The sequence below is a fragment of the Podarcis pityusensis genome, assembly GCF_964106645.2.
Source record: "Podarcis pityusensis genome assembly, chromosome: 8".
Classification (NCBI taxonomy): Eukaryota; Metazoa; Chordata; class Lepidosauria; order Squamata; family Lacertidae; genus Podarcis; species Podarcis pityusensis.
Window position 1 is genome coordinate 72627165 of NC_138033.1, and position 26183 is coordinate 72653347.

General features: G+C 46.6%; 1 protein-coding gene across 4 annotated transcripts in view; it reads right to left on the minus strand.

Annotated features, from left to right (window-relative positions):
- The window catches only part of AGRN (agrin), a 244839-nt gene that overhangs the window by 9445 nt on the left and 209211 nt on the right, over positions 1-26183 (minus strand). For 2 of the 4 annotated variants that reach the window (XM_081015949.1, XM_081015952.1), the window contains 15 exons: positions 23619-23746; positions 22895-23009; positions 19990-20109; positions 18362-18709; positions 17454-17646; positions 16200-16415; positions 14187-14416; positions 13132-13266; positions 11837-11933; positions 10878-11042; positions 9952-10063; positions 7459-7575; positions 5882-6071; positions 4960-5047; positions 440-472 (listed from right to left, as the gene is read on the minus strand). In XM_081015949.1, coding sequence (XP_080872075.1) covers positions 440-472; positions 4960-5047; positions 5882-6071; positions 7459-7575; positions 9952-10063; positions 10878-11042; positions 11837-11933; positions 13132-13266; positions 14187-14416; positions 16200-16415; positions 17454-17646; positions 18362-18709; positions 19990-20109; positions 22895-23009; positions 23619-23746 — 2287 coding nt within the window. The remainder of the gene's footprint in view (positions 1-439; positions 473-4959; positions 5048-5881; positions 6072-7458; positions 7576-9951; positions 10064-10877; positions 11043-11836; positions 11934-13131; positions 13267-14186; positions 14417-16199; positions 16416-17453; positions 17647-18361; positions 18710-19989; positions 20110-22894; positions 23010-23618; positions 23747-26183) is intronic. The other 2 variants (XM_081015950.1, XM_081015951.1) reach the window with 1 other exon arrangement.

Consider the following 26183-nt stretch of genomic DNA (forward strand, 5'->3'; position numbering starts at 1 on the left):
AGATCCCTGGTGCTTTTCAGTAACTGGGAAATTTGGATCATGTCAGCTCTTGTTACTCTGAATCAGGTAAACCGTTCTGTGCAAACCCTGCTCTCAAAGCTCAGAAATGAAAGACACGAACATCTGATTTTTTTCCTCCTCCTTGTTTTGAACATGATGACCATGTTCAAAACAAGGGGGGAGGAACATGGAAAAAGGACGTCTCAAAATGAGCTCATGGGTAAAGCGCTCTCGCTGAGCTGGGCTCGGTTGTACGGTCTTTGTGATTTATTCATTTTTAGGCCCTTGGTGATTATTATTATTATTATTAAGATGTAACAATGCAGCAATCATGCGTAAGAGCAAAGCGGAATGCAAAGGAGATTTTTAAAAGGTGAAGAAATGGTGGCAGCGGAAGCAAACATCTGGACACCAGAGCAGAAGCCTTGCTGACACTCACCTGATATCCAGAGGGTAGTCCAGAGCATCAGGACTTAGAAGCAGGAAGAAAGGGGAGGCATGCAATAAGCGCCCATGGCAAATAGTGAGAAGTGGCCAGTCCCTGCGAAACCTCTGAGAGATCCCAGCAGCTCTTTCTAAATGCAGGGCTGTGTCCAGCCTTAGCCCTCCTCATTGGAATTAATGGAGACCGCTAACCTAGGTCCATTAATTTCAATGGGGTCTGCACTGAGCAGGACTTTAAAGTTTGGATGTAACCCAGCGATGTGAGATCTTTGCGAATGAGAAATGTAGTACCACCGGGCAACGCAATGGGTTTCTGCACATCCTGAAATAATAGCCCCTTAAGCTTGTTTACAACAGTTAAGGGATAATCATCAGAGGCAGAAGTGAGAGGCGAGGAATTGAGCCTCTGGGTAAAGACCACCCTTTCAACTCACTTCTGCCCTGGATTTGTTTACATGATCAAGTGGCTGGAACATGATGAAGAATTAAGGGCCTCTATCTCTTTGTTAAATAAAGGCTCTTGACATACCTTCATTATGTTTGTTCAGACGATCAGTTATGAGATAACAAACCGTTGAAGTCACTTTAGTCTGGGGTTAGTTGCGGGGGGGGGGGGGAGTCGCAAGAGGTTAAACCAGGGCAGGAAGTGGAAAGGAAAGGAAAGAGCCTCAAACCCACCCACCCCGATTAATTAGGTGCTCAATTTCAAATCAGAGTAAGTGACCACATGTACAGCAGCGTATTATTATCTCAGGTATGCAGAAGGGGGTTTCTTTCAAACCAATGCAAGCATGCGGTGGCTTAAGAGTGATTCGACATTCCAAGTAAAAGGGATGGACCAGAGTTGCCTGCCCATGTAAAACAAGGAAGCTTGTTTCAGAAAAAAACAACAACCCCAAACCAGCCGTTTTTTAAACAACCTGTGATGTCTCTGATTATGTAAGGCAACCTCAGCAACTATAACTACCCGCTGGTCCCACTTTTTAACCAGAATACAAGGGCACCTTGAGGGTTTTTTATTTTTTTGGAAAACACATTTTCAATTCCAGAGATATAACAGAGATCTGTTATTTTTTCCTTTCCGGAATGGGATCTGAGGTCCACCATGGTAGTTTTCATCTGCAAAGATTGTACAGAGACCCTTAACCCCTGCTAAAGCTGGGTCACAGCTGTCTAGTCATCTCGTTCAATGTGATTTGGTGAACAATTTCTTTCTTCTTCTTCTTAATGTTGTAGAGGAGCAGCGAGGTGGGGGGGACCATGATGGATTGTCAACATACTGAAAATCTTTCACTCACTTCTCTCTTTATATGTATTTGAAGTGTTTCTATATATAAAGGAATAAAGTAACATTCCACTGTATTTGTTCTGGATCCAATTTTCAACAATTGGTTAGACTTTGAGTGTGTGCCTCTCTTTTAAAAAGATGTCACAGATGTAGAAAAGCAACTGTGTGATTACTTAGGAGACCCACAGAGGCCCCAACCTATATACGTGCATTATGCCATGGTTCTGAAACAATGTTAGTTTTAATTCAGGTCACTAGTCCTCATGGGGAAAGCTGCCACAAGAAGATAAGAAGGCCCAATGTCAAGGGGTGGCATTTCAGATTTGGTGTTTTAGTGCATGAAGAGTTGGAAGACCTCACCCCAGCCTGTTAGGCCCTTGTATGGATCTGAAGTCCTCACAGAAGGTGGCCAGCTAAACAGTTCTGCTACCGCAATGAGTTTTAGATGTGCAGTGGAGCTTCCCCACCCTCCCTTCTGCCCACACCCCTCCTGCAGGCCCTGTAAATTTGCTGCAGATTTACAGGGCACACAGGAGAGGCTGGGGAAGCACCAGGGCACAGCTAAAACTCCTGGAAGGATTAAACACTCGCCATCTCTTATGCAATGGTCAGAAGACCTTAATGTCTCGTTTATTGATTTTCCATGTACAGTGGTACCTCGAGTTACAAATGCCTCAGGTTACAAACGCTTCAGGTTACAAACTCCGCTAACTTGGAAGAGTTATCTTGAGTTGAGAACTTTGCCCCAGGATGAGAACGAAAATTGTCTGCTGGCGGCGCAGTGGCAGCAAGAGGCCCCATTAGCGAAAGCATGCCTCTAGTTAAGAACAGTTTCAGGTTAAGAATGGACCTCCAGAATGAATTAAGTTTGTAACTAGAGGTACCACTGTATTGTGAACGTGAGCTGACAAACCCAGCAATTGTTTCGTTTTCCATTTTTTGTGCCTTTCCCCCCTTTCCACCAATAAATTCTCACTAAGAAACAAATGTTTTAAAACTCCTTGTGCTAGTGGAACCGTTTAGCTGGGATAACTCCCCCCCCCCTTTGTTTTTTTGCTCAGTGAGCTGCTGAAAAGATTCAGACTACGGCTCTCTTTTGCATAACCTATGTCTTGGCATATTTCCTGGGTGCTGGGAATGGGGTGAGGATGACAGGCAGCTCTGGTGCTGTGGATTAAGTCTAATACAGTGCACACATCTGTGTAAAGTGAAGGTGTGGGTGCTCCCCCTGTAGGACCACCTGTCCCCTGTCTCCCCACTCCAAGAAGGCTCACTTTCAGTTCTTATTCCCAAGTGAATGGTGGCGGCAACTGAGTGACGTGGTTGGGGTTGGTAGGTGGCAGGATGGTTGATGTGAGATGGCGATTACAGGAGGGGGGGTGGGAGGGAGAGGAAGGAGGTCTACTTACGCTGGGATCTCATTGGTCAGTTGGCTTGAAAACAAAGAAACAAAGACATTCAGGACACAGAGAGCGACAGAGAAAGTGAGGTGACAGACAAGACAAGAGAGCACAAGTAGGAAAGAAACATAGGGTTGTATCCAACATTAGTCCTAATCCAAGTATTATTACTGTGATGATGACTGTGTTTCTAATTCATCCTTCACCCAAATGTCCTAGGACAAACTCCATTAAAAACGAACTGCAACCACAACTAGAGTGGGCTGTACACACACACACACACACACACACCTCTTAGGTGTCAAAGGCCAGGATAAGGAGAGGCACCTTTAAAGGTAAAGGTAAAGGGACCCCTGACCCTTAGGTCCAGTCACGGACAACTCTGGGGTTGCAGCGCTCATCTCGCTTTACTGGCCGAGGGAGCTGGCGTTTGTCTGCAGACAGCTTCCGGGTCATGTAGCCAGCATGACTAAGTCGCTTCTGGCGAACCAGAGCAGCACACGGAAACGCCGTTTACCTTCCCGCCGGAGCGGTACCTATTTATCTATTTGCACTTTGACGTGCTTTCAAACTGCTAGGTTGGCAGGAGCAGGGACCGAGCAACGGGAGCTCACCCCATTGCGGGGAATCGAACCGCCGACCTTCTGATCGGCAAGCCCTAGGCTCTGTGGTTTAGACCACAGTACCACCCATCTTTAGCATATGGCAAAACTCCATAATGAAGGAACGAGAGACACCTCTGCAGGGCAGAGTTCCACAGCCTAGGGGCTGCCACAGAGAAGGCCCTCTCCCGTGCCGCTACCCCTTATGCTTCCGAGGGCAGGGCAACTACCAAGAGGGCCTTCTCTGCTGATCTTGAGAGGGTCTGTAGGGCAGGAGGCAGTGTTTCCGATAGTCTCATTGAAATTTACTATTTCATTTTATTTGTACCATGCCCTTCCTCCCAAAGCAGTCCAGGGGGGCAAACAAGAAGTCATTTAAAAAATATTAAAATGCCTTAAAATATTTCCAGTACAGATGCAGACTGGGAAAGATCTCTTGCCTAAAAGGCTTGTTGGAAGGGGAAGGTCTTTCATAGGTGCCCAAAAGGCAACAGAAATGACGCCTGTCTCATATTTAAGAGGAGGGAATTTTAAAGGATAGGTGCCACCACACTATCCATGGGCACGAGGAGAATAGGCCCATTAAGTTCAGCGGGTAGGAGTAAAACTTAGTTGGATACAACCCATCGCAGTCTCCAAAGGGGTGACCAAAAACCAGAGGTGGGGAAGAGGTGGGTCCAATGCCCAGAGCATCTGAGCAACACCTACACACAGAATAAACACACATAAAAGAAGCCCCTGTCCCCAAATGGGTTGCAGAGATGTGTGGTACAGGAGCCAAGATTAAAGACACACAAAAATGTTATTCATGAGACAAGAGAATACACACACACACACATGCGAAGGTGGGCAGACAGGAGGGCTGGGATTAGGAGGGGATCTTATTGTGCTGCTTTCTTCTGTCACAGCTGAATGAAACTTCCATGTAATACTGGGGATAAAGAACTATCAGGGACCAGTAGTCAGATTCCTCTTCCATAAGATGATGGATGAACCTGAAGGGCAAACGGAGGCACTGCTGCCAGAAGAACCTATAGGGCCAGTGCCCCACTCCTCCCTGGCCTGAGGATGTGGCGCTGCCACCCTCTGACTCCACTGTAGAAGACCCTGGGGTTCTTCCTCACCCCTCCAGTTCAGACGGTTAATTGTTAAGCTCTGAGTTCAGTTCCTGCCAACAGGCTTGCTTTTCTACCCTTGCTTTGTTAGTCCAAAGAAAAGGCATTACCTTTTGGTCACAGCATTGTGGTATTCTATGTAGGTCCTGCCATCGAAAGCAATGGCCTCTGTGTCTCCTGCCGCCTTCTCAGTGATGACTGGGGGAGGAAGAAGAAGAAGAAGGCAGATTGGTTATGATCGACCAACATTCAGCTCCACTGAATGACTCCCACTGGCAACTGCTGCTGCTGCTTCTAGTAAGATTTTATTAGAGCTTTTTTCATAATACAGTAAAAGACAAAAGAAACTAATCTTAATAAAAACAAAAACAGAGCCAAAAAAGGGGGGGGGGGAGGAAAACACAGAATCCTCTATCAAAAGTAGCTCTTAACCCTTGTCACTCACAGAAAGTGGTGGACCCTCCCAGCTCTCACCTGGGAGCTTCCTTTCCCCTTCCCAGTCTCTTACTCTGGGAGATCTTCACTTCCCTGCCTCTCACTCAGGGTTCTTTGAAGAACCATCCACCACCTTCATGTGTGTGTAATCCTTGGACCCCAATAACGGCCCAGAGCAGAGGACACAAAGAAGAATAAAGAAAAGAAAGGAAAGAGAGGGAAAACGGCTTCTGATTTTCTGTTTGTCAAAGAAATTACAGTCGTACCTTGGTTCTCGAACCGAATCCGTTCCGGAAGTCCGCTCGACTTCTGAAAACGTTTGAAAACCAAGGCACGGCTTCCAATTGGCTGCAGGAGCTTCCTGCACTCAATCGGAAGCCGTGGTAGCCGTGTCAGACATTCAGGTTCCAAAGAATGTTCCCAAACCAGAAAACTCACTTCCGGGTTTGTGGCATTCGGGAGCCAAAATGTTTGAGTCGCAAGGCATTCGAGAACCAAGGTACAACTCTAGGATGACACCCAACTATTCTACTTTATGTTAAGCAGCGTTTTCCTGGTCTTCACCGGCAACTTCTAGCATGCGTGAGAGAGCCGCACCTTTCTCGCAGTGCACCCCGAAGGAGCCCCTCTGGCATGTGCACTCGTAACTTTCCATGCGAGGACTACACATCCCCCCATTCTGGCAAGGGCTGGGCTTCTGGATGCACGGATGGGAGCGGAAGGACGAGATCTCGACGGCACCACGGATGTTCTCTTCCTTCAGAATTGGGACGCCTTTTATAGAAATCTGAGCAGGTGGGGAGGAAAGAAGAAGAAACAAAAGAATCAGGGTGGGTTTTACTTTATTTTTAAATTAAAAGCCAGAGACACCTTGCCAGAGAATGAGGAAACCCTGTAATTTTTGCAGGCTTATTACTTTATTTCGTTTATGACTCGCTTCCCACATCTTGCAGCAATCTAACAATAAAAGGATATTTGCGAAGAGTTTCTGGTTCAGTGCAGACTGGGGTGTGGATCTCCCTTTTAAAAGGCTTGCCGCGAAACGAAGGTCTTCAGTAGCCCCCAGAAAGACAACAGATGCTGTGTCTGTCTGACATGTCCAAATGGAAGGGAGGTCCAAAAGATAGGTGCCTCCAACCTGAAGGGCTGGCTTGTACCACGTATGGATTAGACCTTCTGATGAGATGGTGTCTGCAGGGGTCCCCCTCCAGCAGAGCACAGTGATGCGTTGGATATATAAGAGTTGGGACAGTCTTTTAGGCATCCTTTTAGGTACCCAGACGTATCGGGCTTTGGACACATGTGCAGGTTAACCAAGTCTTAGCACCGCAGAGACAGAATAGGCCTTAGAGGTCAATTCAGAGACTGCACTAATGTCTCCCCTTAATCTTCTCTTCTCCAAGTTAAGGAGATCCTGTTTCTTTAAACTATTTCTCGCAGGACTTACTTTCCATAATTCTGCCCATCTTTGTTGCCATCCTGTGAACCTGCTCCAATTGGTTTACGCTCTTCTTGGAAAGGGTTCAGAGGAGGGCAAGGAAGACTGTCAGGTCCTGCAAATGAGCCCCCAAGGAGATGAAAAAAAGGTGTTTTTTTTTAAAAAAAGGTGTTTATTTTTAATGGATGGTATCTCTAGTAAAAATAGATTGTGAGAATTTTCCACCAGGCAACAGAGCCAGGGATCCTCCTACAGGTGTTTAGGAGATTTCACTGTGAAACCATAACTTTTTTGACACACAACAAGGATAAGGAGTCTCAGGCCCCCCAGGTCTCTCTGTCTGGCATTTGAGACTCTCCCCAGGGCACACCCCTGCACCAACTCTGCTTCACACCCTCCCTGAGTGTTTTTGCCTGGCTGGGATGTGTCCTTGAGCTCCGCTAATGCCTTTTGCTTGCCTGGATGGAGAACAGAGAGGGATGTGTCTGAATGTGGGTAGAAACTAGCTTCCTGAACACATAAATTACATTCATTGCTCCATCCACTTTTGCCTCTGGCATGTGGACCTATGAAAGTTGTGGCCCTAGGGCTCAAAAAAAGGTTTCCTTATCTGTGAGGTACAATAATATCTTATTAAATGAAGCACACACAGCACAAGTGGCCGCAAACACAAACTACGTAGCCCTGATCTCCTTTGAGGAGCACTACTGACTGACAGAGATCATATATGCCTCACCCTCTGGATGGCGCCATCAAAGCTGGTGGAAATAGCCGCAGCACGGGCGAGTTTGCTGAAGTCGGGTGCTCCCCCAACGTAGAGGGGTTCTTTCAGGTTAAGGGAGGTGTGAGGAAGCTGGATGGGTGGGGAGAAGGGGAAAGAAAAACACACAGTGAGAAAGGAGAAGACCCAGGTTGTAACTCATGTCCCTCTCTGTCCTGGGACAGAGAAGGAAGCAAGAACCAGAGCTGGGCAACCTCAGGCCTGGAGGCCAAATGTGGCTCCTACCTGGCCCCCGGAACTCTCCTCCAAGCCAGATCTCAATTCCCCTCCCACAGTGGTTTGGCAATCAATTCCTCTTCCCAGGAAACTCTGGCATGAAGCCACAGGTGAAAGGCACCCACCCCCCAGCCCTTTCCTTCCAGGTTCCTACTGTCCCCGTTGCGAGTCATGGCATCAAAGCCACCTCTGGTTGCGTTAAAAAGGCTAAATCTAATGCACAATAATATTAAAAAATGGAGAAATGGCCAAACTTTCTGGGGGAAATGTAGGGTGAGGGGGTGAGTGGAGAGGAGAAAGAAACAAACAAAATAGTTAATGAACTTAATGACGCCTTAAAAATAAAAAAGCGAGGAGGAGGAGGAGGAGAAGAAGAAGCTATTCTAGCAAAATGAAAAACCAACAGGTGATTTTTGTAAGATGGAACAGGCAGGCAGGCGATGATAAATTACTGGCGGCTGGATGGAGAAGTGAAGAGAGCGACAGGGTTTGGGCGGAGGGATGAGCCAGTGTCGGGTGAGATGGTAATGAGGACCGTCATACTTATCTTTACCTTACGGGATTTCTGAAATCCAGACAGCAGGGAGGAGAAAGGGGTGGGTGGGGGAGAAGGAAGAAACACAAACAAAAATCAAAAAGAAAGACGGAGAGAGAAAGAGACAAAAGAAAAGATCAGTGCAATAACATCACCAGGCAGAAAAGAGTCACACAAGATACAAGCGGCAACCCTGTCCCCTGGTTAGCGGGCCGTTGGTAGAGTAAAAGGTACAGATCAGAGCAGGGGGCACAGGGAAGAAGCAGGTGCAGCTCTGATAAGACACGAGGCAGCAGCTCTTTCAAAAAGGAAGCTTTAAAGCTGGGAAGAGGAGAAAAAGGAGCATGTGTAAAAGATCAGACACAAGCCACAGGCCTATCGGTTTGCTGTTCTGCACAGATTTATTCTGCAGCTTCCCCTTTCTGAGGTGTGTTTCCTTCCCAGAATTAAAAGGAAGGGTAGGGAGAAACCATTGTGTTTCAGATAACTAGGCTAAGCTTGGAGACAGGGGTCAAAGGCTGGTGTTTTGAAAGTAGAAATGGGCAGGGTGTATACCTTGGTCTGTTTAACAACGACAAAAACCACCTTATGTACAGGGGACCTTTTTCATTACAAATTCTTCTTGCGTACCGCAGAGGATTCTGGGAAGGTTCTAGGGCATGTGCTTAGTATGCGGAGTGGGTATGCCAGACAGCTGGAAATACTTAGCTGGACGGAACGATGCAAACAGTACTAGTGATTTCAGATGCGTAGGGAGAAAATTGAGATTGAGTGCAGGTGGCATAAAGGAGGCGACCAAAATGATGAAAGCATGAGAGGATCTTTCTTACATGGAAAACTTACAATTTTGGGGAGGGATTGAGTGAAGATGGGAAGTGGCAGGACATGATTCAGTTTTATATATTTATGATTGGTTCACAGGTTCTCTCACCAGACGTCAGGAGTCAAGCAGTGAAATGAACAGTCAGTAGATTACGGATGGGCAAGAGAAAATGTCCCCTCTCATGATGTAATTTACTTATGCCATGTGCTGATAATGACCACTGGTTTAGCTAGCTTCAAAGGAGGGATCAAACAAATTCATGGAGGAGTGATCTATAGATTGTGACAGCTATGAAGCCACCTTGTTCACGTCTAAATAAGAATACAGTAGGGAGGAAATGTTGAAGTGCTGTTGCCATCGTCTCCTGCTTGTGACAATTTCTAGCTGGATGCTGTTGGAGACAGAATGCTGGGCTAGATGTTGGGGTCTGCTTCTTCACAGCAAACAACCCCAATGTGTTAAAAACAGAGGTTGCAGGTCTATGACTCCCATCATCCCTGACCACTGGCCTTGCTGACCAGGGCTGTTGGAAGCTGGAGTCCAGACATATCAGGATAGAACAATTCTTTGATGTCTTCTAAAGCTAGGGACAGGGAACCCAGATGTTGCCAGACTGCAGCTCCCATCATCCCTGACCACTGGGCCAGGGCAACACCATCTGGAGGGGCCACAGGTTCCCTGTCCCTCTAGTAACCATTTGGAACCCCAAACTGATTTGTGTGTGGACAATCTTATGCCCCTCGTCTGAGCCGAAGGGAGAACACCACTGATTGCTGGCTTCTTGATGCTGGACTCCATTTGCTCAGCCAAGTCAGAGGGGCTGCCACAAACCACTTCAGCTCATTGGACCAACGCTTAGGGCTCACCCACTTACCGGAGACTCTCCCATGATCCGTTCGCCGTTATTGATCCTCATCACCCCTTTGCGTGCGTTCCTCTCTAGTGATACACTGATCCAGGTGTTTAACGGGATTGGTTCCTTGCTCCTAGAAAGGATGTGGCAAGTGTATGACGGGGGGGGGGGAAGGGGGGAGAAAAAGGAGAACAGAAAGTTTGTTTACTCAGGTCTGATTAAAGACGCAGTTCTAGGCACACTTGCCTTGGAGTTAGCCCCTCCGACTACAGTGAGACTTACTTTTAAGCAAACCTGCACAGGATTCTGCTCCTAGAGGATATTATAACCCAGGGTTAACAACCACTGAAAGAATGAGCATGGGATTCCATGTTTGTTTTGTGTTTTAGGCAAGCCTACCCAGACCTGTAGAATGATGGAATGTGTTTTAATCGCTTTTTTGCTTACTGTTGATTTTTAATTCATTTTGGTGTGTTTTTAAATATCCGTTCTGTCTCTCTCTCTCTCTCTCTCTCTCACACACACACACACACACACACACCGGTGTGTGTGTGTGGGTGGGTGTGGGTGTGTGTGAGAGAGAGAGAGAGAGAGAGAGCGAGAGAGCGCTATCTTTCCATCTCTCTATTTCTCTATCTGCAAACCACTTACGAGGTAATGATATACAAATAAATACATTTTCGCAATGTGATCAAATACACACAACACAGAGTTAACCTCACCTAAACCTGCCCTGCATTAGTCCATCTTTTGACATTTGAGGTGTATATTTTTAAGACCCACTTTATTTCTGTGATTATATGTTGTTTTAGATTGTTTTCAATATTTTGTTTTAATTATTATAATTTGCCCCAGAATGAAGGGTGGGTAATCAACAACAACTACTACTGCTACATCTCTCTCCACCCCCACTCTTACCCCTACCCTCAGAAGGAAGTTGATCGTACTTGATTACAGCTGCTCCTTTGCCCAGGTCATATCTATATTCCAGGTAGCCATCATGAAGAGCCAGGGAGATGAAATCCCCTTTGCCGTCTGTCTTCTGCCCATTGTAGAAGATCATGCCACTGGGGTTCTTCGCTAGGAACACGACTTCCATGGCCATCTTCTCCCTGAGGAATAGCATAAACCCAAGTCTCAACTTTCAAGTCATTCTCCCCATAGAAAAAAGGGTAGCAGGAGCCTCACTAATGCTTACCATCCACAATACGTCCTTGTGTTCCTACCAGGTGTCCCTGAAGACCTCACAAGTGACTTTGGTTGAATACATGCCTTACGTTTAAAGCACATGGCTTCCACCAAAGAATCCATGGAAATGTCATTTGGTAAGGGAGGTGTGAATTGCAGTTCTGTGAGGGTTAAGCTACAGTTCTCATGAGTCTTGCGGGAGGAGGCATGGTTTAAATGTATGATCTGTATGCAGCCAAATTCTCTTGCAATACTCAGGGTTAAGGTGTAGAAACAGCAGTTGGGAATAAGACAGCAACTGATATCTCACCTCCGACGTCCCAATATATTCTACCTATGATCTTTGAGATCCTGGGCAGCTGCTGCTATTGGTCATTACTGGGTAAAACGGACAAATAATCTGACCCGGCCTGAGGCAGCTTCCTATGAATACTGCTGGAGTGGGTGGGTGGAGATGTGACTTTAAACAGAAGCAAAAAAAAAAGTTTTTTTCATGCAGGAGAGGTCAAGGCCAAGGCCAAGTTTAAACCCTGACATCTCTGGAGAGGGATGGGAAAGACTCCCTCTGTGAAACCCCAGAGAGCGGCTGCCAGTCAGTGTAGACAATACACTGGTCTTACTTGGTATAAGGCAAGTTTCAAATGCTCCCGTGATATGTATGCCCCATTAAACTGAATCACTTTTGCGGAGGTGAGAAAGCAGAGGGAACAGAACTTACTGCAGCTCCGGCACGAAGGCTTGGAGACCGTTCAGCTCTAGGTAGGAGAACCCATTAAATTCTGGCAGGAAGGGAACTGTCTGGTCCAGCTCTGTGACTAAAGGAGAGGAGGAAATTGAGGGAACAAACAGCAGAAACGTCAGATTAAGTGGCCAGCGGGGATGGTCCCAGACAGAGAGAGAGGACGCTGACAGCTCAATCCTATACATCTCCACCCAAATTTAAGTCCCACTGGGTAAGTCCCAATGAAGCTTACACCCAAGTAAGTGGTCATGCTGGCCGGGGCTGTTGAGAGAACACCTGGAGGGCTGTAAGTTCACCATCCCTGGAGTAAAGGCTTGCAGCCTCAACTGCTGCCTCCCACCCCAGTGTAAGTAGCAACAATGTGGGTTTTCTGAAGAAATTTGAACCACAAAATTTTCTGCCCTAAGTTGATGCTGATTTAGCATGCTTATTTAACTTACATTTAGTAAACAAACAAACAAACAAAAACAAACAAGGCACGCCACATGCTTGCATAAATATCTGAATTTTTTTTTGCCAGTAGTCGAAAGTAGTTGAACTATAATATTAAGTGGGAAAGTGAAATTCATTCAAGTGCACTTACAGGGAAATCCTGTATCTACACTTAACCCAACTAAATGGGATCTACTCCCTAGCAAGTGTACTCAGGATTGCAGCCTTTCAGAACCTCCTGTCGATGTCTGCACATTAGTAGTTCCCATTGAGTTCATGGGCAGTCACTGACAGGTAAGTGGGTATAATACAGCAACATTTTAAATGTTGTATCAAAACAATTTCAAAGCTTTCACTGGAATCTGGAATATTTTAATACATGACAACTCAACAGCATGCACACTTCTTACCCAGCTAACTTTCACTCAGGATAGATCCACTGAAATTAAGGGTCCTAAGTTAGCTAAGTTTATTAATTTCACTGGGTCCACTGTGAGACTGATGGCATTGGATGCAACATTAATAAATGTTATAGGGAGGGGGTGGAAACAAGGTGGAAACACACAAAATGTTGTAAAAATTATATACAGGTTGCTTGTCAAATATATACTGATTTTAGCATGCTGGAAGAGGAACGCACATAAATGTAGGTGACCCAAGGAATAATCACTTGAACAAAGTTAATTTTATGTTTGATTGGTCCTGTATCTCATTGCATTTGTCCAATTTGACCTATGTTAAACGCCTATCTAAAAGTGTTCTCTCTCTAACCATATCTCAGCCCTGCAGTGTTTTTCACTCCACACCAACCAATGTGTATCAGACAAAGCACCACTTACCCGTCTGACAGAACTCTCCCTCCCGCCCCATGGGGCATTCACACTTGGCACCTCCTTCTGGCAGCACCAAGCAGGTGGCAGAGATGTGGCATGGGTTGGGGTCACAGGGGTTCCTCTCGTCAGCACAGGTTGGCCCTGAAGGAAGAGGAGAGAAAGGTCAGCTAAGTCAGCAGCCGTGTTGTTTCGATACAATTGTGTTTATCCTGGTATGTTCCTGTTAGCTGGTTTGGGGTTTTCTCTCGGGTACAAATATATAACATCATTTATAGAAAGCCAGCATGTGAGGGAGAAAGATTTCGGCTGTCATCCTCACCACTCTGCAACTCAGAAAGATGGCATCCTTCCCTACAGACCCTCCTCGAGGCTGAGATCAGCAGAGGAGGCCCTCATGGTAGTTCCTTCACCCTCCGAGGCTCAGTGAGTGTGGCGGCCCAGGATAGGGCCTTCTCTGTGGCAGCCCCTAAGCTGTGGAACTCTCTTCCCACAGTGATGCACCTCGCGCCTTTCGTAGAATGCCGAAGCCACACATCTTTACCTCGCCTTTCGACATTGAGGTACATATTTTAAGAACCGCCTTATTTTTGTGATTGTTAAGATGCTTTAAACATGCTTTAATTTATGGGTAGGCAAACTAAGGCCCAGGGGCTGGATCTGGCCCAATCGCCTTCTAAATCTGGCCCGCGGACGGTCCGGAAATCAGTGTGTTTTTACATGAGTAGAGTGTGTCCTTTTATTTAAAATGCATTTCTGGGTTATTTGTGGGACATAGGAATTCATTCATCCACCCCCCAAATATAGTCTGGCCCCCAACAAGGTCTGAGGGACAGTGGACCAGCCCCCTGCTGAAAAAGTCTGCTGACCCCTGCTTTAATTGCCACAACCTGCTCTGGGGCCTCGGGGTGGGTAAGTAACAACTCTGCACCCGGAAAGCTATCATGTCAAGCAGAAAGATTCAGGTCACCCTCCCCACCACACCTTGCACAAAGAAAACGAGCCTATGAGAGGCAAAAGGGTCCAGGCAACTCCCTTCCCGTTCCACACCCTGCTAGGCCAACCTGTGTAACCGTTGAGGCACTCGCAGTGGAACATCTCCGCCTCTTTGACGTGGCAGAGGCCGCCGTGGTGGCAGGGGTTGGGGTGGCAGGGGTTGTTGCCACACTCGCCCACTCCGCTGCCGTACAGCACGTCGCTGCCCTTCTCCCTCAGGTCGTACATCTGGTTGTTGACGTCCAGCAGGCGGATGCAGCCCTTCAGGCCAGTTGTGACTGATGTGCGCTCTGCCACCCTGAGAGGAAGGCAGAAGAACAAGGCCGAAGTTCAGGAGGGGTGGCTGGATGGGCAATGCTGGAAGGGCAGCCACAGTGAAATCCCATGTCCAGGAGGGATATGTGGGGGAGGGACCAAGGCACATGCTATAACTCTGGAAGGTCCAGGGTCAATCTCTGGCATCTTATAGGGACAAAAGAATTACTAGCTCAGGAAAGTCTACAGCAGCCTCCCCCAATCTGGTGCTCCCCAGTCCACACATCCCGGAAATACAATTCCCATTGGTCTCAGCTAGCGAGGGCTGAAGGGAGTTGTAGTTCAAAACATCGGGAGGACACCAGGCTGGGGAAGGTTGGTCTCCACTGACTGGCAGTGGCTCTCCAGAGTTTCACAGGAAGCTGCCTTATACCATAGTCAGAGCACTGGCCCACCTAGCTCAGTACTGCCTGCACGGACTGGCAGTGGCACTCCAGGGTCCCAGCTCCAAACCTGGGACCTTCTGCATGCAAAGCGCCTGCTCTCCCACTAAGCAATGGCCCTTCCCTATGCTGCAGGGAAAGATTCGCTGGACAGTGTATACATTATATTTCGGAGAAAAATAACTATTAAGGCTCTTTTTCAGAGTGGGGCGAGTGGTTTGCACTCAGAGAGGTTCAACAGTCAATCTCAGAGGCTCTTAACAATTCCCAGGGCAGCTTAACAGTCAACGCCTCTTCCCAGAGAACTCTGGGAATTGTAGCACTGTGAGTGGAACAGGGGCCTCCTACCAGCTTTCAGCATCTTCAAAGAATTACAGCTCCCAGATTTCTTTGGGCAAAGCCATGGATGCTTGAAGTGGTATCCTAATGCTTTAAATGTATGACCTCAGTGTCTGCTCAGGATACCCTTACTGCCAATCTCAGATGCTTATAGCCTAAAATCCTGGTCTACACGTGTAGCAGAATAAGGTGGCAGAATCCTGGTCTGGCATTATGGTGAGCTGTCCTAGTCATCCTCCCGGACGTGGGCTAAATCAGAGATTCCGTTTTTCAATTTCAGCTTTCAGCTGTGCATTTTAACGTTGTCACTGCACCTGTCTTAACACTGACATTGAAATTTAATCTGTATTTGTTTTTGTTGCTGATGCTGTGCATCTTCTCCTTTTTTTGCTAGCATGGAGAAGCAGATTGCGACTTGCTCTTCGCGGGTGTCATCATTCTATCATTGTTAGTTCTTCTATAAGGCATTGTTCTTAGAACGTCAGCCCTTGTTGAGTTGCTTATTTGAATCGTTTGTTCCTGCAGTTCTGCCAGTTTTGATGATCCATTTTTATAACCAGCGCCATTGTTATGGAATATTGATGTATCTTCTAGGTATAAACAGTGCAGAATGAGACTCAGGAAGTGAGGTATATAAGGAAACCAGGATTGACTGATTTTGATTGCTCGTCCAATTATTGGAGGGGTGGTTTTGTTTTTGTTCTTACTTTTGTTATGTATTTTGTGTTTTTTATATTGTAATTTTAAGTTGTGAACCACCGTGAGATCTACGGATGAAGGGTGGAATACAAATTTAATTAACAACAACAGCAGCAGCAGCAGCAGCAGCAGTAGCAATTACTAAAATAGCATGTTGGAGAGAAGGGCTCTAAACCACCTCTCCCTCCTGCTGCACTACTTTTCTACATGCAGGGAGTTTCTTTCTTTTTAATTAGCGCTTTTTCCCACAAAGACAAAAGCATTCAACCTCTACTTGTCATGGGGTTCTAGAAAAACCCTGCAAACAAATTAGGAAGATTCCACACCTGCACACCCACTACTTACGCTGCTATTTGATCTTCTGGGGCTCCTCCAACAAAGAGATCCGTGTCGAGATTCAGCCCATCCGTGCCGCTGGGGCTCTCACCGTTGACATGTGGCTCCCCGTCCACGGAGAGCATGCCGTTCCTTCGATTGCGGTTGACAACCAGCTGGTGCCATCTGCCAGGCTCGACGGGCACTCTGCTGGTGATGATGCCTGTCCCAGAGCCCGTGTTGAACCTGGAAAAGAGCAAGCAAAGGAGTGGAGGGGAGGGGAGAGTTTTACTTTAACCAATGCTGCTGGAGAAGGGAAGGCACAAAAGGATGCAGAGTTTTTGAGAGAATGAGAGCACAGAGGATAACATGGGGAATACTTTAGCAGCAGCCTTTTTGCATCCCACGCTGAATCAGGGGGCTATATTCTACCACCGACCTCTCGGAACCAATGTGGGAAGAAGTGAGACTTCCTGGGAAGAAGACTCTGCCACCTACAGAGTTCAATGTGGTGGTTGGTGGACAAACCCTATGCAAATCGGGTGGCTAACCCTCTGCCCAAGAGGCCTGATCCGGTCCTTCAGGCGGACTTTTATGGCCTATCAATTTGGGTGGCAGTGGCACAAAGACAAGAAAAGAAAAAGCGTTGTATCCAACCAAGTTTCACTCGAGAGTAGGCCCATTGAAATTAACAGACCTGAGTTAGTCATGTCCATAACTTTCAATGGGTCTACTCTGAGTAGGACTAGCAATGGATGCAGCCCCACCCCCCACCAAGCTCAGCATCCAACTCTTCTCTGCAGCTGATTTGCATGGATCAAATCAGGTAAGTGTGCATATGTGTTGTATGAAGTGCCCCCCCCCCACTGCTGTTTGACAGCCCTCAGAGAATTGATCTAGGACAAATGTGGCCCTTGGGTCATGAAAGGTTGGTACCCTCTACTGTATGATATAGCACTTCCCACCAATTCTTGACACCGCCACCTGGGAAGATGCCCAGATTGAGGAAGGACACACTTTAAGGTGTCCCAGTGCACCCTGATTGATGTTTAGATGCCCCCAGCTCCAAACTCTCCAAGGGCTACATGGAGAGGACCATACTGCCCCCAGGCCTGAGGTTCCCCACACCTGCTATAGGTCTGTTGCTGAGCACTCTGGGAAATGCTGGACTAGGTGGGGCTTTGCTCTGGCACAGCCGGGGCTCTTCTGATAAGTTGTCTCTCTCAGCCTCCCCTCTGTTCCTGCAGCTGGCGTGGTTCCTGAGCCACAACAAAGCCCACTCACCTGAGCTCCACAAAGCCGTTGACCAGCGCCAGGGAGATGAAATCCTTGCCGCGGTTCTGCCCATTGTACAAGAGCAGCCCGCTGAGGTCAGAAGCCCGGAACTCCATGGCAATGCGCACGGTGTGGTACGCCTTCATCATTTTGAAGGCCAGGTAGGATTTTCCTCCAAAACTGGGGATGAAGTACCTGATCGCTGCAGAGGGCAGGCAGAGATGGTAGAGTGTAAAAGGTGAAGCGTTTTTTTTTATTATTAAAAAAAGGCAAGCAGAATGGGAGAAAAGAAACAGCGCAAAAACCTTATTATATATCTGGAGTCTTTGATATTTGAGATAGAAAGCATCCCATTTCAATTCAAGCAAGGGCGCTGCAATGATCTGCAACTGACAAGGCTATAGCAAATGCCCTTGAGACTTGCAGATTCACTTGCCTTGCTGTGCTGAGACAAAAGACGTTTTCAAAATGCTGGCCTGCTCCCTGGGCAAACAGAGGTGTGAGGCTTATCCTCTGCTACAGTGGTACCTCGGGTTACATATGCTTCAGGTTACACACTCCGCTAACCCAGAAATAGTACCTCGGGTTAAGAACTTTGCTTCAGGATAAGAACAGAAATCAGGCTCCAGCAGTGCGGCAGCAGAAGGAGGCTCCATTAGCTAAAGCGGTGCTTCAGGTTAAGAACAGTTTCAGGTTAAGAACAGACCTCCAGAACGAATTAAGTACTTAACCTGAGGTACCACTGTACTTCTCACTAGCTTTGGGCAGTCAATTTGTTTCAAACCTGGTACCACTCCTTTTTTTTGCATAATCACATACTGCAGGCAAACATATCTGCTAGGCTATTTTAAAAGGGCTCCGCTGTGTGTGTCCCCCCCCCCCCAACAAACACAGTACCACCTCACCAAGACACTTACATTTTTCACAAACTGCCCCTCCTTTTCCAGCCGGGCAACTGCAGGTGAATTCCCGGCCATCATCCTCACAGGTGCCGCCGTGCAGGCAGGGGTGGGAATCGCAGGGCCGGGCCGGCTTCTTTGGGGTTGGGGTCAGGCGCATGGGCTTCTTCCTGGCGGTGGTGGCTGGAGCGGTGGTGACAGGTCTTTTGGTGGTGACTGCCCCGGTTGCTTTACCATTGGACCTCCCTGGGTACAGGGCCCGGGGAACAGCGGTGGTGGTGAAGTGGCGGGTGGTGGCGGCAGCCGGTGCCATGGTGCTGGCTGTCGTGGTGGTGGTCGTGGTGGTGAAAAGCTGGGGGATCCAGTCTAGTGGAAGCCAATAAAGGAGAAGTGAGTTTTGGGGGCACTGTTTAAAGAAGTCCCTTTCTTCTGGGGAAAGAAGGAGAGTTTGGATTTGATATCCCACTTTATCACTACCCGAAGGAGTCTCAAAGCGGCTAACATTCTCCTTTCCCTTCCTCCCCCACAACAAACACTCTGTGAGGTGAGTGGGGCTGAGAGACTTCAGAGAAGTGTGACTAGCCCAAGGTCACCCAGCAGCTGCATGTGGAGGAGCGGAGACACGAACCCGGTTCCCCAGATTACGAGTCTACAACTCTTAACCACTACACACTGGCTCTCAACACCACACTGGCTCTCAAAAGGCTGTGGCTCAGTGGTAGAGCACTTGCTTTGAATGCAGAAGGTCCCAAGTTCAATCCCTGGCATCTCCATGTAGGGCTGGGAGAGATCCCTGCCTGAACTCCGGGGGAGACAGTACCAAGTCAGCGCAGGCAATGCTGAGTTGAAGGGAGCAATGGTCTGACTCCAGATAAGATTGCTTTCTATGTTGCTATACATTGCTAGCACCAAGCATTCAGAGACCTCCAAGAAAGGCCACATGAATGATCTCAACTTGGGCGAGGAAAAGCAAAAATTCTCTTTTGCTGACTCTGATTTTCTTTTTGGGGGGGGGGAGGGGTGTTCGACACAAAGCAGGAACGGCATCAGGCTGTTTGCCAACCCTTGTCGCCACACCTGGACCTGAGCATTCGTGCTCAAAAATGCATCTTGCAATCTGCAGGTATCGTCACACCTGAAACAGTCCCAGCTCTCAGATTGCAAAGGGTGCTTTTTACACATCAAGCACTTCTTTCTGCATTAAGAGAGCCCATCAATTGCAATGCGAACATTGTTCCTCCGCGCTTTTGCTGGGGACACAGCAGAGGATCAAAAGTGCGGGGGAGATCTCATGCTCATTAACTGTGGTAAAGCTCCCGTCTTTCCAAAAGGAACCAAGGAGGGCTTTGAGGCTGGAAAAAGGCAGATCTCACCCCACCCATCCCCACACACAGGGGAGTCCAGATGAATCTCTGCGGCTCACAACTCAACAGCACAGAAACTTACCTGTGTTTCAAAACGAAAGTGGAAAGGAAGGGGGGGGGGGACACAATATGCCAGTAGGCACTTTTTGATAGGCTCCGGGCATGAAAGCAGCCAAGTGGAGACATCTTTTGAAAGGGAAAAAAGCACGACCCAGGCAGAGAGGGAAGGTAAAGGCAGGAGGGGGGAATGCAGATGAGGATTGGCCTGGGGGAGGAACTCACCAAAGTCCATGAATTTGATGTTCTCCTGCTGGGGCCTTTTCACGAGGATGGTTTTCTTCTTGGAGGCTTTGATCTGCTTCAGAAGGGCCCTCTGGATGTCGGCAGCTGTGTAGGTGGTGGCTGCAAGGACCCAGGAAAGGGAGGGAGGGAGAATGAGGCATTGGAAGGTTTGAAGCATCCTTTTCACGCCACCCTTGGAAACCATCCCCTTTTATTTCCCCCCAACTCCCACGGAAAAGAGTTCGGAGGGCCAGCGCACAGTCAGTTCCAGCCACAGACCTCCCCTGTTTGTCCTTGCTGCAGGGCAAAAGGCACATCTTAGGAGGAGGTATTTTTTGCCCTCTGGCTCAGACGTGCTTTGAGCTTGCAAATGACCTTCTTGTAGGCAAGAGCCTCCCTTTCTCTCTGTCTGGTTAAATATAGGGCTGTGTGTCGACTCTGTACTTATTATTATTTCATTCATTCTTTTTAAATGGACATTCTGCACCGTGTTAATCCTACAGGTAAGAGACAGAGGGTTGCATCCAATGCTAGTCCTACCCAGAGTAGACCCACTGAAGTATGACTAACATGTCCATTAATTTCAATAGGTTTACTCTGAGCAGAACTTAGCTAGAGACAAACCAGAGTTTTGCCCTAACTGGAATCATGTTTGGAACACAAGTACGAAACCATCTCCATGACCTAAGGCAAATTTATGCTTGTTAAGCCACCCTTCTGGCATCTGAGGCTTTGTCAGGCATCACTCACACATTTTCAAGTGTATCTTCACAATCATAAGGCCTAAAAACATGCTTTTTTTTTTAGTGGAAGTTCGCGGGTATGATGTCATCATATGCTAAGATTATGGAATAATCCATCTGCTCTGACTGTCCACCTCCCTTCTTAGCAATTTTAAGAGTCTCAAAGCTTGGGGACATCCTAATAATTACTGGCAAATCAAGGGTTGTGCTCTCCTCCTCTCAAGGAGTAAAAGAAAAATAACTGAGCAGTTACTTTAATCTCAAGGACAGCACTGGAAACTCAGCCACGACAGATTAAGAAATGGACCCTACCATGGCCTGGAAATCTGTGCACTTTTCCAAACAGGATTATGAGCTCTTTCAAGACAGTTTAAAGCAATTTTGAAAGGACCTTAAAGAGCAATAGAACACGGCATTCACAGATTTTAAAAGTGAAATTAAGATGGAACTTAAAGGCTCTATCTGAAAACTTACAGATTTGTCAGCCGCAGCCAGTGAAGCATTGGAACTCAGAATGAGACATAAATCTGCCATTAAGAAATTAATCAAAACTACAATAAATCTCCAATCACACACAGAATCATGGGAGAGTTAAAGCAGGAGGGGCAATTTTAGATGGGGGGAGGGGTGCTGAACAGGTTGAGGGGACTGAAGGTCTGAAAAGAAAGCATTTTCACTGAATGGCTTAACAAGCAATTTCCAGCCTTAAAAGTAGTCCTGAGTGATGTGGAAAGAGCGCACAGAGCCCTCACTCCTCAGCTGCCTGCAGGGCAACGACCGAGAGACTTCACAGCCAAAATGGTGTGATTTTATTTAAAGGACTAAATCATGAAAGCAGCCTTGGATCTATCTGTATAGGGACAAAAAGTCTCAATCTTCAATTACTTGTGTGCTGAAACGCTACTGAAAAGAAGAGTTTTTCAAAAAAAAAATACACGCCTTTGCTCTTTGACTCTAGGATACAATACAAATGGGGCTACTCATTTAAACTAATTGGACTCAAAAATAATAATGCCGATGTCAGACAAATGCTGGGAAAATTAGAATTCCAAGAAGATAGCTGTAGGAAGAAGAGGAAGAACAAGCACATGAGGGTCTATACAACTGGCAATGTAAATAAAAGAAAAGCAGTATAAAAATCCTATGGGAAAGCAAATACAATGAATGGAACACTTGAACACTTGAATGGAATTTTATTCTCATAATTTAGTCCTAGAATATAGTTTGGAACCTTCATTTAATAGCTGTGCAGGAGATGGTAAGCAATAATACCTGGGTGACCTGTTAATTTGCTGTGTATGTGTGTTGTATGTTTGATGTTCAGGAAGAGCAGTAGAAGTGGTGTTTAACTCATTCCCTAATCCATGCATCTTTTCCATGGATTCACCAGTTGAATCCATATTGCGTCTCTACCAAGGAGACTATGAAGGGTAGTGGCTTATTAATGGTTAAGCTGCAGTGCTGTATTTGGCTGGAAGGGAGCAGGAGGGAAATGGAACAGAAGAACAAGGATGAATGTCAGTGCTATAACATCTCAACCAAAGGAAAATACGATTGTCTTGCTTTTAAAATACCATCGTGAGTGTAAAAATGTGTTCCTGGACTCTTAATGATTTAGGTAATCCAGTAAAAAGGAGGAGGGTCTGGAGGGCATTAAAACAAAATGTTGTTTTGCTGCAAGAAACACATACAGTATTAAAAATCAGCTGGAATCCAAAGCATTTATAAAGCACTTATCTAAAAGGTCTTAGTACTGTACTCACACGAAGTGGTGTCTAGTGTAACTCTATACCAGACACAACTTCCCATGTCTGCGTTTTCCCCACCACTTCCCATGTATTGTCTGTGTTCTCACAGAATCAGGGCATGCACCTGTTGGGTCAGCCCAGTGAAAGTGATCCCTGTTCTGCCCTGTGGAACGCCCTCCCATCAGATGTCAAGGAAATAAACAACTATCTGGCTTTTAGAAGACATCTAAAGGCAGTCCTGTTCAGGGACGTTTTGAATGTTTGATGTTTTATCGTGCTTTTAATATTCTGTTGGGAGCCGCCCAGAGTGGCTGAGGAAACCCAGCCAGATGGGTGGGGTATAAATAATAAATTATTATTATTAGTATTATTATTATTATTATTATCCAGCAGAAATGGGAGTGTGGCACTCACCTGGGTCAAAATGAGACTCGACGATGACACGCACGGCATTGCTCTGACCCAGGTCTCGTACTCGGATGCTCTTGAAATCCTTCTTGACATCAGAGTTGCGGAAAAGTTCGTCCAGCTAAAGGTCCAGCAGGTGGGGCAGTGAGAAAGTAAAATGAAAGCAAGAAAGGTTTAGGGAAAGGTACTTGTGGTACCATTTCACATGACTTCTGTCTTTTAGTAAATATATAACACAGGTACGTGAATGGTTTTGAATATGCTGTAAAATATACAGTAATCTCATCTGTTTCTGATGTTCAGGCTATGAACCACCAGAGAAGAAGTATCAGCAGGCTTGGTGAAGCCCTGAGATTTGTGAAAGAAAAATCTTTGGAAACATTTGCAGAGGGACCCTTCAGGTAGACTGAGCATGTCCAACAGCTGCAGCACATTGGGAAAGGGAATGCAAAACCAGAGGGTAGGAGGAAGATCTCAATGGAGTATCTGGAATCCTGAACAAAGACCATCCACATGGTAACATTTTGTTGCAGGTCTCGTTGGTTGCTCCTTTAGGGTCCACTTAACGAGAGGGAGACAACCTCAAGAGAGAGAATTCCACAAGTGGGAGGCTACCACTGAAGAGGCCTGCCCTTAATGCACGCTAACCAAATCGTAGGCCAAAGAGGAGGGCTTCTGGGGCTGCTGTTAGGGCCTCAGCACATTCCTATTCCTATTCGCTTGTGCTCACCGCGCTTTCGATGCTCCTGGCGGTCTCCCCAAAGAGCTCTGATTTGGGGTCAGCCATCTCTGGTGTGTAGAAAAGCTCTTGGCCTTCCACCTCTTCCAAGATGAGGACCCCCTGGAAGACTTTTGTTGCTGAAGGGAAGGGGTGGGAAGTCAGAGGAGGAGACACAAATCTGTTAGCTCAACAGAGAAGCAAACAGCATTAATGAGCAGCAACAACAACAATAACAGAGTATTCACAGCAAAGCAACCATAAAGAGTGTTCAGTCCCTTGGTGGGGGAGGGGAAGCGAGAAGATGGCAGCATATGGGTAGTGCCAGAGTCTGGGGTTAGTCTGGATGGGTTGGGGGTGGGGGTGTTCAGCGCTATGGAGGTTAGTATTTTGAGAATGCTGGGTCAATAAGGCGAAGGCTCCAAGTGCTTTAGAATCGGCAGAGTTTACCATACAGGTTCCTCCAAGCTCCACCCTGGATGGTGGCTGTCCTGGACTGGCTGAGTAATAAGAGAACAAGACGGTTAGCTGGAAGAAGGAATACATGTCACATAACAAAGGCTGGGGGAGTGCGGGGCTCACATGCAGAAAACGTGGGCTTCTGGGAAACTCCCAAAGGGACGGAGAGAAAGGAAAGAGGAGGTAGAAACAGCTGCCGCATGGTATTCTCTAAGAAACCACAGGAGCAAGGACTAAAGGGATCTGGGAAAGGACAAGGGTGAAAGTGAGTGGCTACGGTCAGGTACGGGTAAGGTTTAGTGGCAGCATGAGAGTACTGCCATAAACCTGTGTTTTAAAAATGTTAAAAATTGAGGGTTGTATCCAATGCCAGTTCTACTTTTAAGATTCATTTAAGATTATGGATACAACTAACACAGGTGCATTGGTTTAAGTGGGTCTACTCTGAAAAGGGCGTGGCTGGATACAACCCTATTCAATTATTTCTGTTGCAGAAATGTGACGCCCCCTTTGCGAACGCCAGCATTTTGTTATACATACAGATTATTTCTGACACATTAACATAGCAAAACACCTTTAAAAGCAGAAGAGAATCTGAGTACTCTGTATTCTTAATACACAAATGAAGGAGAAAAAGGAGACACATGTGATGAAAGCAATTCAAACATTTTACCAGCCTAATCCTCAATGTGATTTAGCGGGATTCCTATGTTTGATATCATCTCAGTCCAGCTATATGTGGTCAGCATCCTATTTCTTTCACAATATTGGGGAGGGGGATGTATTGATAATGATGCCTCCTTTCCCTTCTGACTTCGTGTGGATGTTGAATTATGAATATATTAATTTTAAACAAGTCTTGATGGAAGACACTTATTTTCCCAGTTTTACTGATGCAACTTCCTCTTATTTTCTACCACATTTCTACATTTTCAAAAAGACAAAAGTAAAGATTGTTTTTCAGAAAAAGCTGTTAATGCCGGGGACAGAATTTAATTTCTCAAAAAGAGAGGTGGTGGGGATTTTAAAGGTTTTACCCAGCTTAGTCCTGCTTAGAGTAGACCCACTGATTCATGTCCATTAATATCAGCAGGTCGACTCTGAGTAGGAGTAGCACTGGATACAACTCTAAATATCTGGCTATTTGCTATGCTTTTCTATGCTGAGAGCTATAATAAGAGACAAAAAGGGATGTTGACATTCACCTCTGTAGCAATAGGGACTAGAAACTTACTTTTTGTGAAATACATCAGTCCTCAAATAAAGCCATGCAGGTTTGCTGCTTCAGATGCTCTATCCAAATGCATTATTTGGTTACATCTGTTCTTAAATTTGTGTTAGATGTTCTGCTGGGTGTTTTTTGTTTTGTTTTTACATTTTGAAATGCTTTGTTTTGTTTTCAATTGTGATTTTTATTTGGCTCCTTTGGGAGAAAGGGCAGCATACATTGCCCTTCAGTAAAGATAAAGCCACTTCATGTGTCCACGGGGAAATCAGGAAACTCACACCTGGGAAACATTCTGATTAGGAAGCTTAACCCACAGCTCAGTGGTAGCTGAGCAAAAAGTGTCCTGCCTGCTGAAGTCCCAGACTCAATCTCTGCTCAAGTTCCAGAGGCGTCAGCCATCTCTGCTGGTCTTTCAGCAAAAACAGCCAAGAGTCTTTAAGGTGCCACGAGACATTTTGCTGGAATTGCTACTTAAATGCTGCTGAGGAGCAGAGCTGGACTCGAGAAGCCGCTTAGGCAGATTGCTTTAGTTTTGTTATCAGGCAGAGTCAAATCTACTCAGCCCACTAGGTTGCTGTTGGCTGCCTTGTTTTCATTTCCTCTGCAGTCTCTAGGAGGGTCTGAAGCAACCTTCTTCCTCAGACGCATTGATGTTTCCATGGACTTCAAAAGACCACCCACTCAACCCCAACCCCAGGAAAAACAGGCAATGAACAGTAGTATCACAATGGGCATGGTCAGGACTGCATCCTTTCAAAAGAATGGGGAAACGCAAAGCAACTAGGCCAGCCTCCTAGAAGACATCAGTGGGATGTCTGTAGCTGTCAGTCCTGCAAAGTCTAGTGCTACGAGAGAGGCAATTTACCCCCCCCTCCATCCACTTCCTCCAT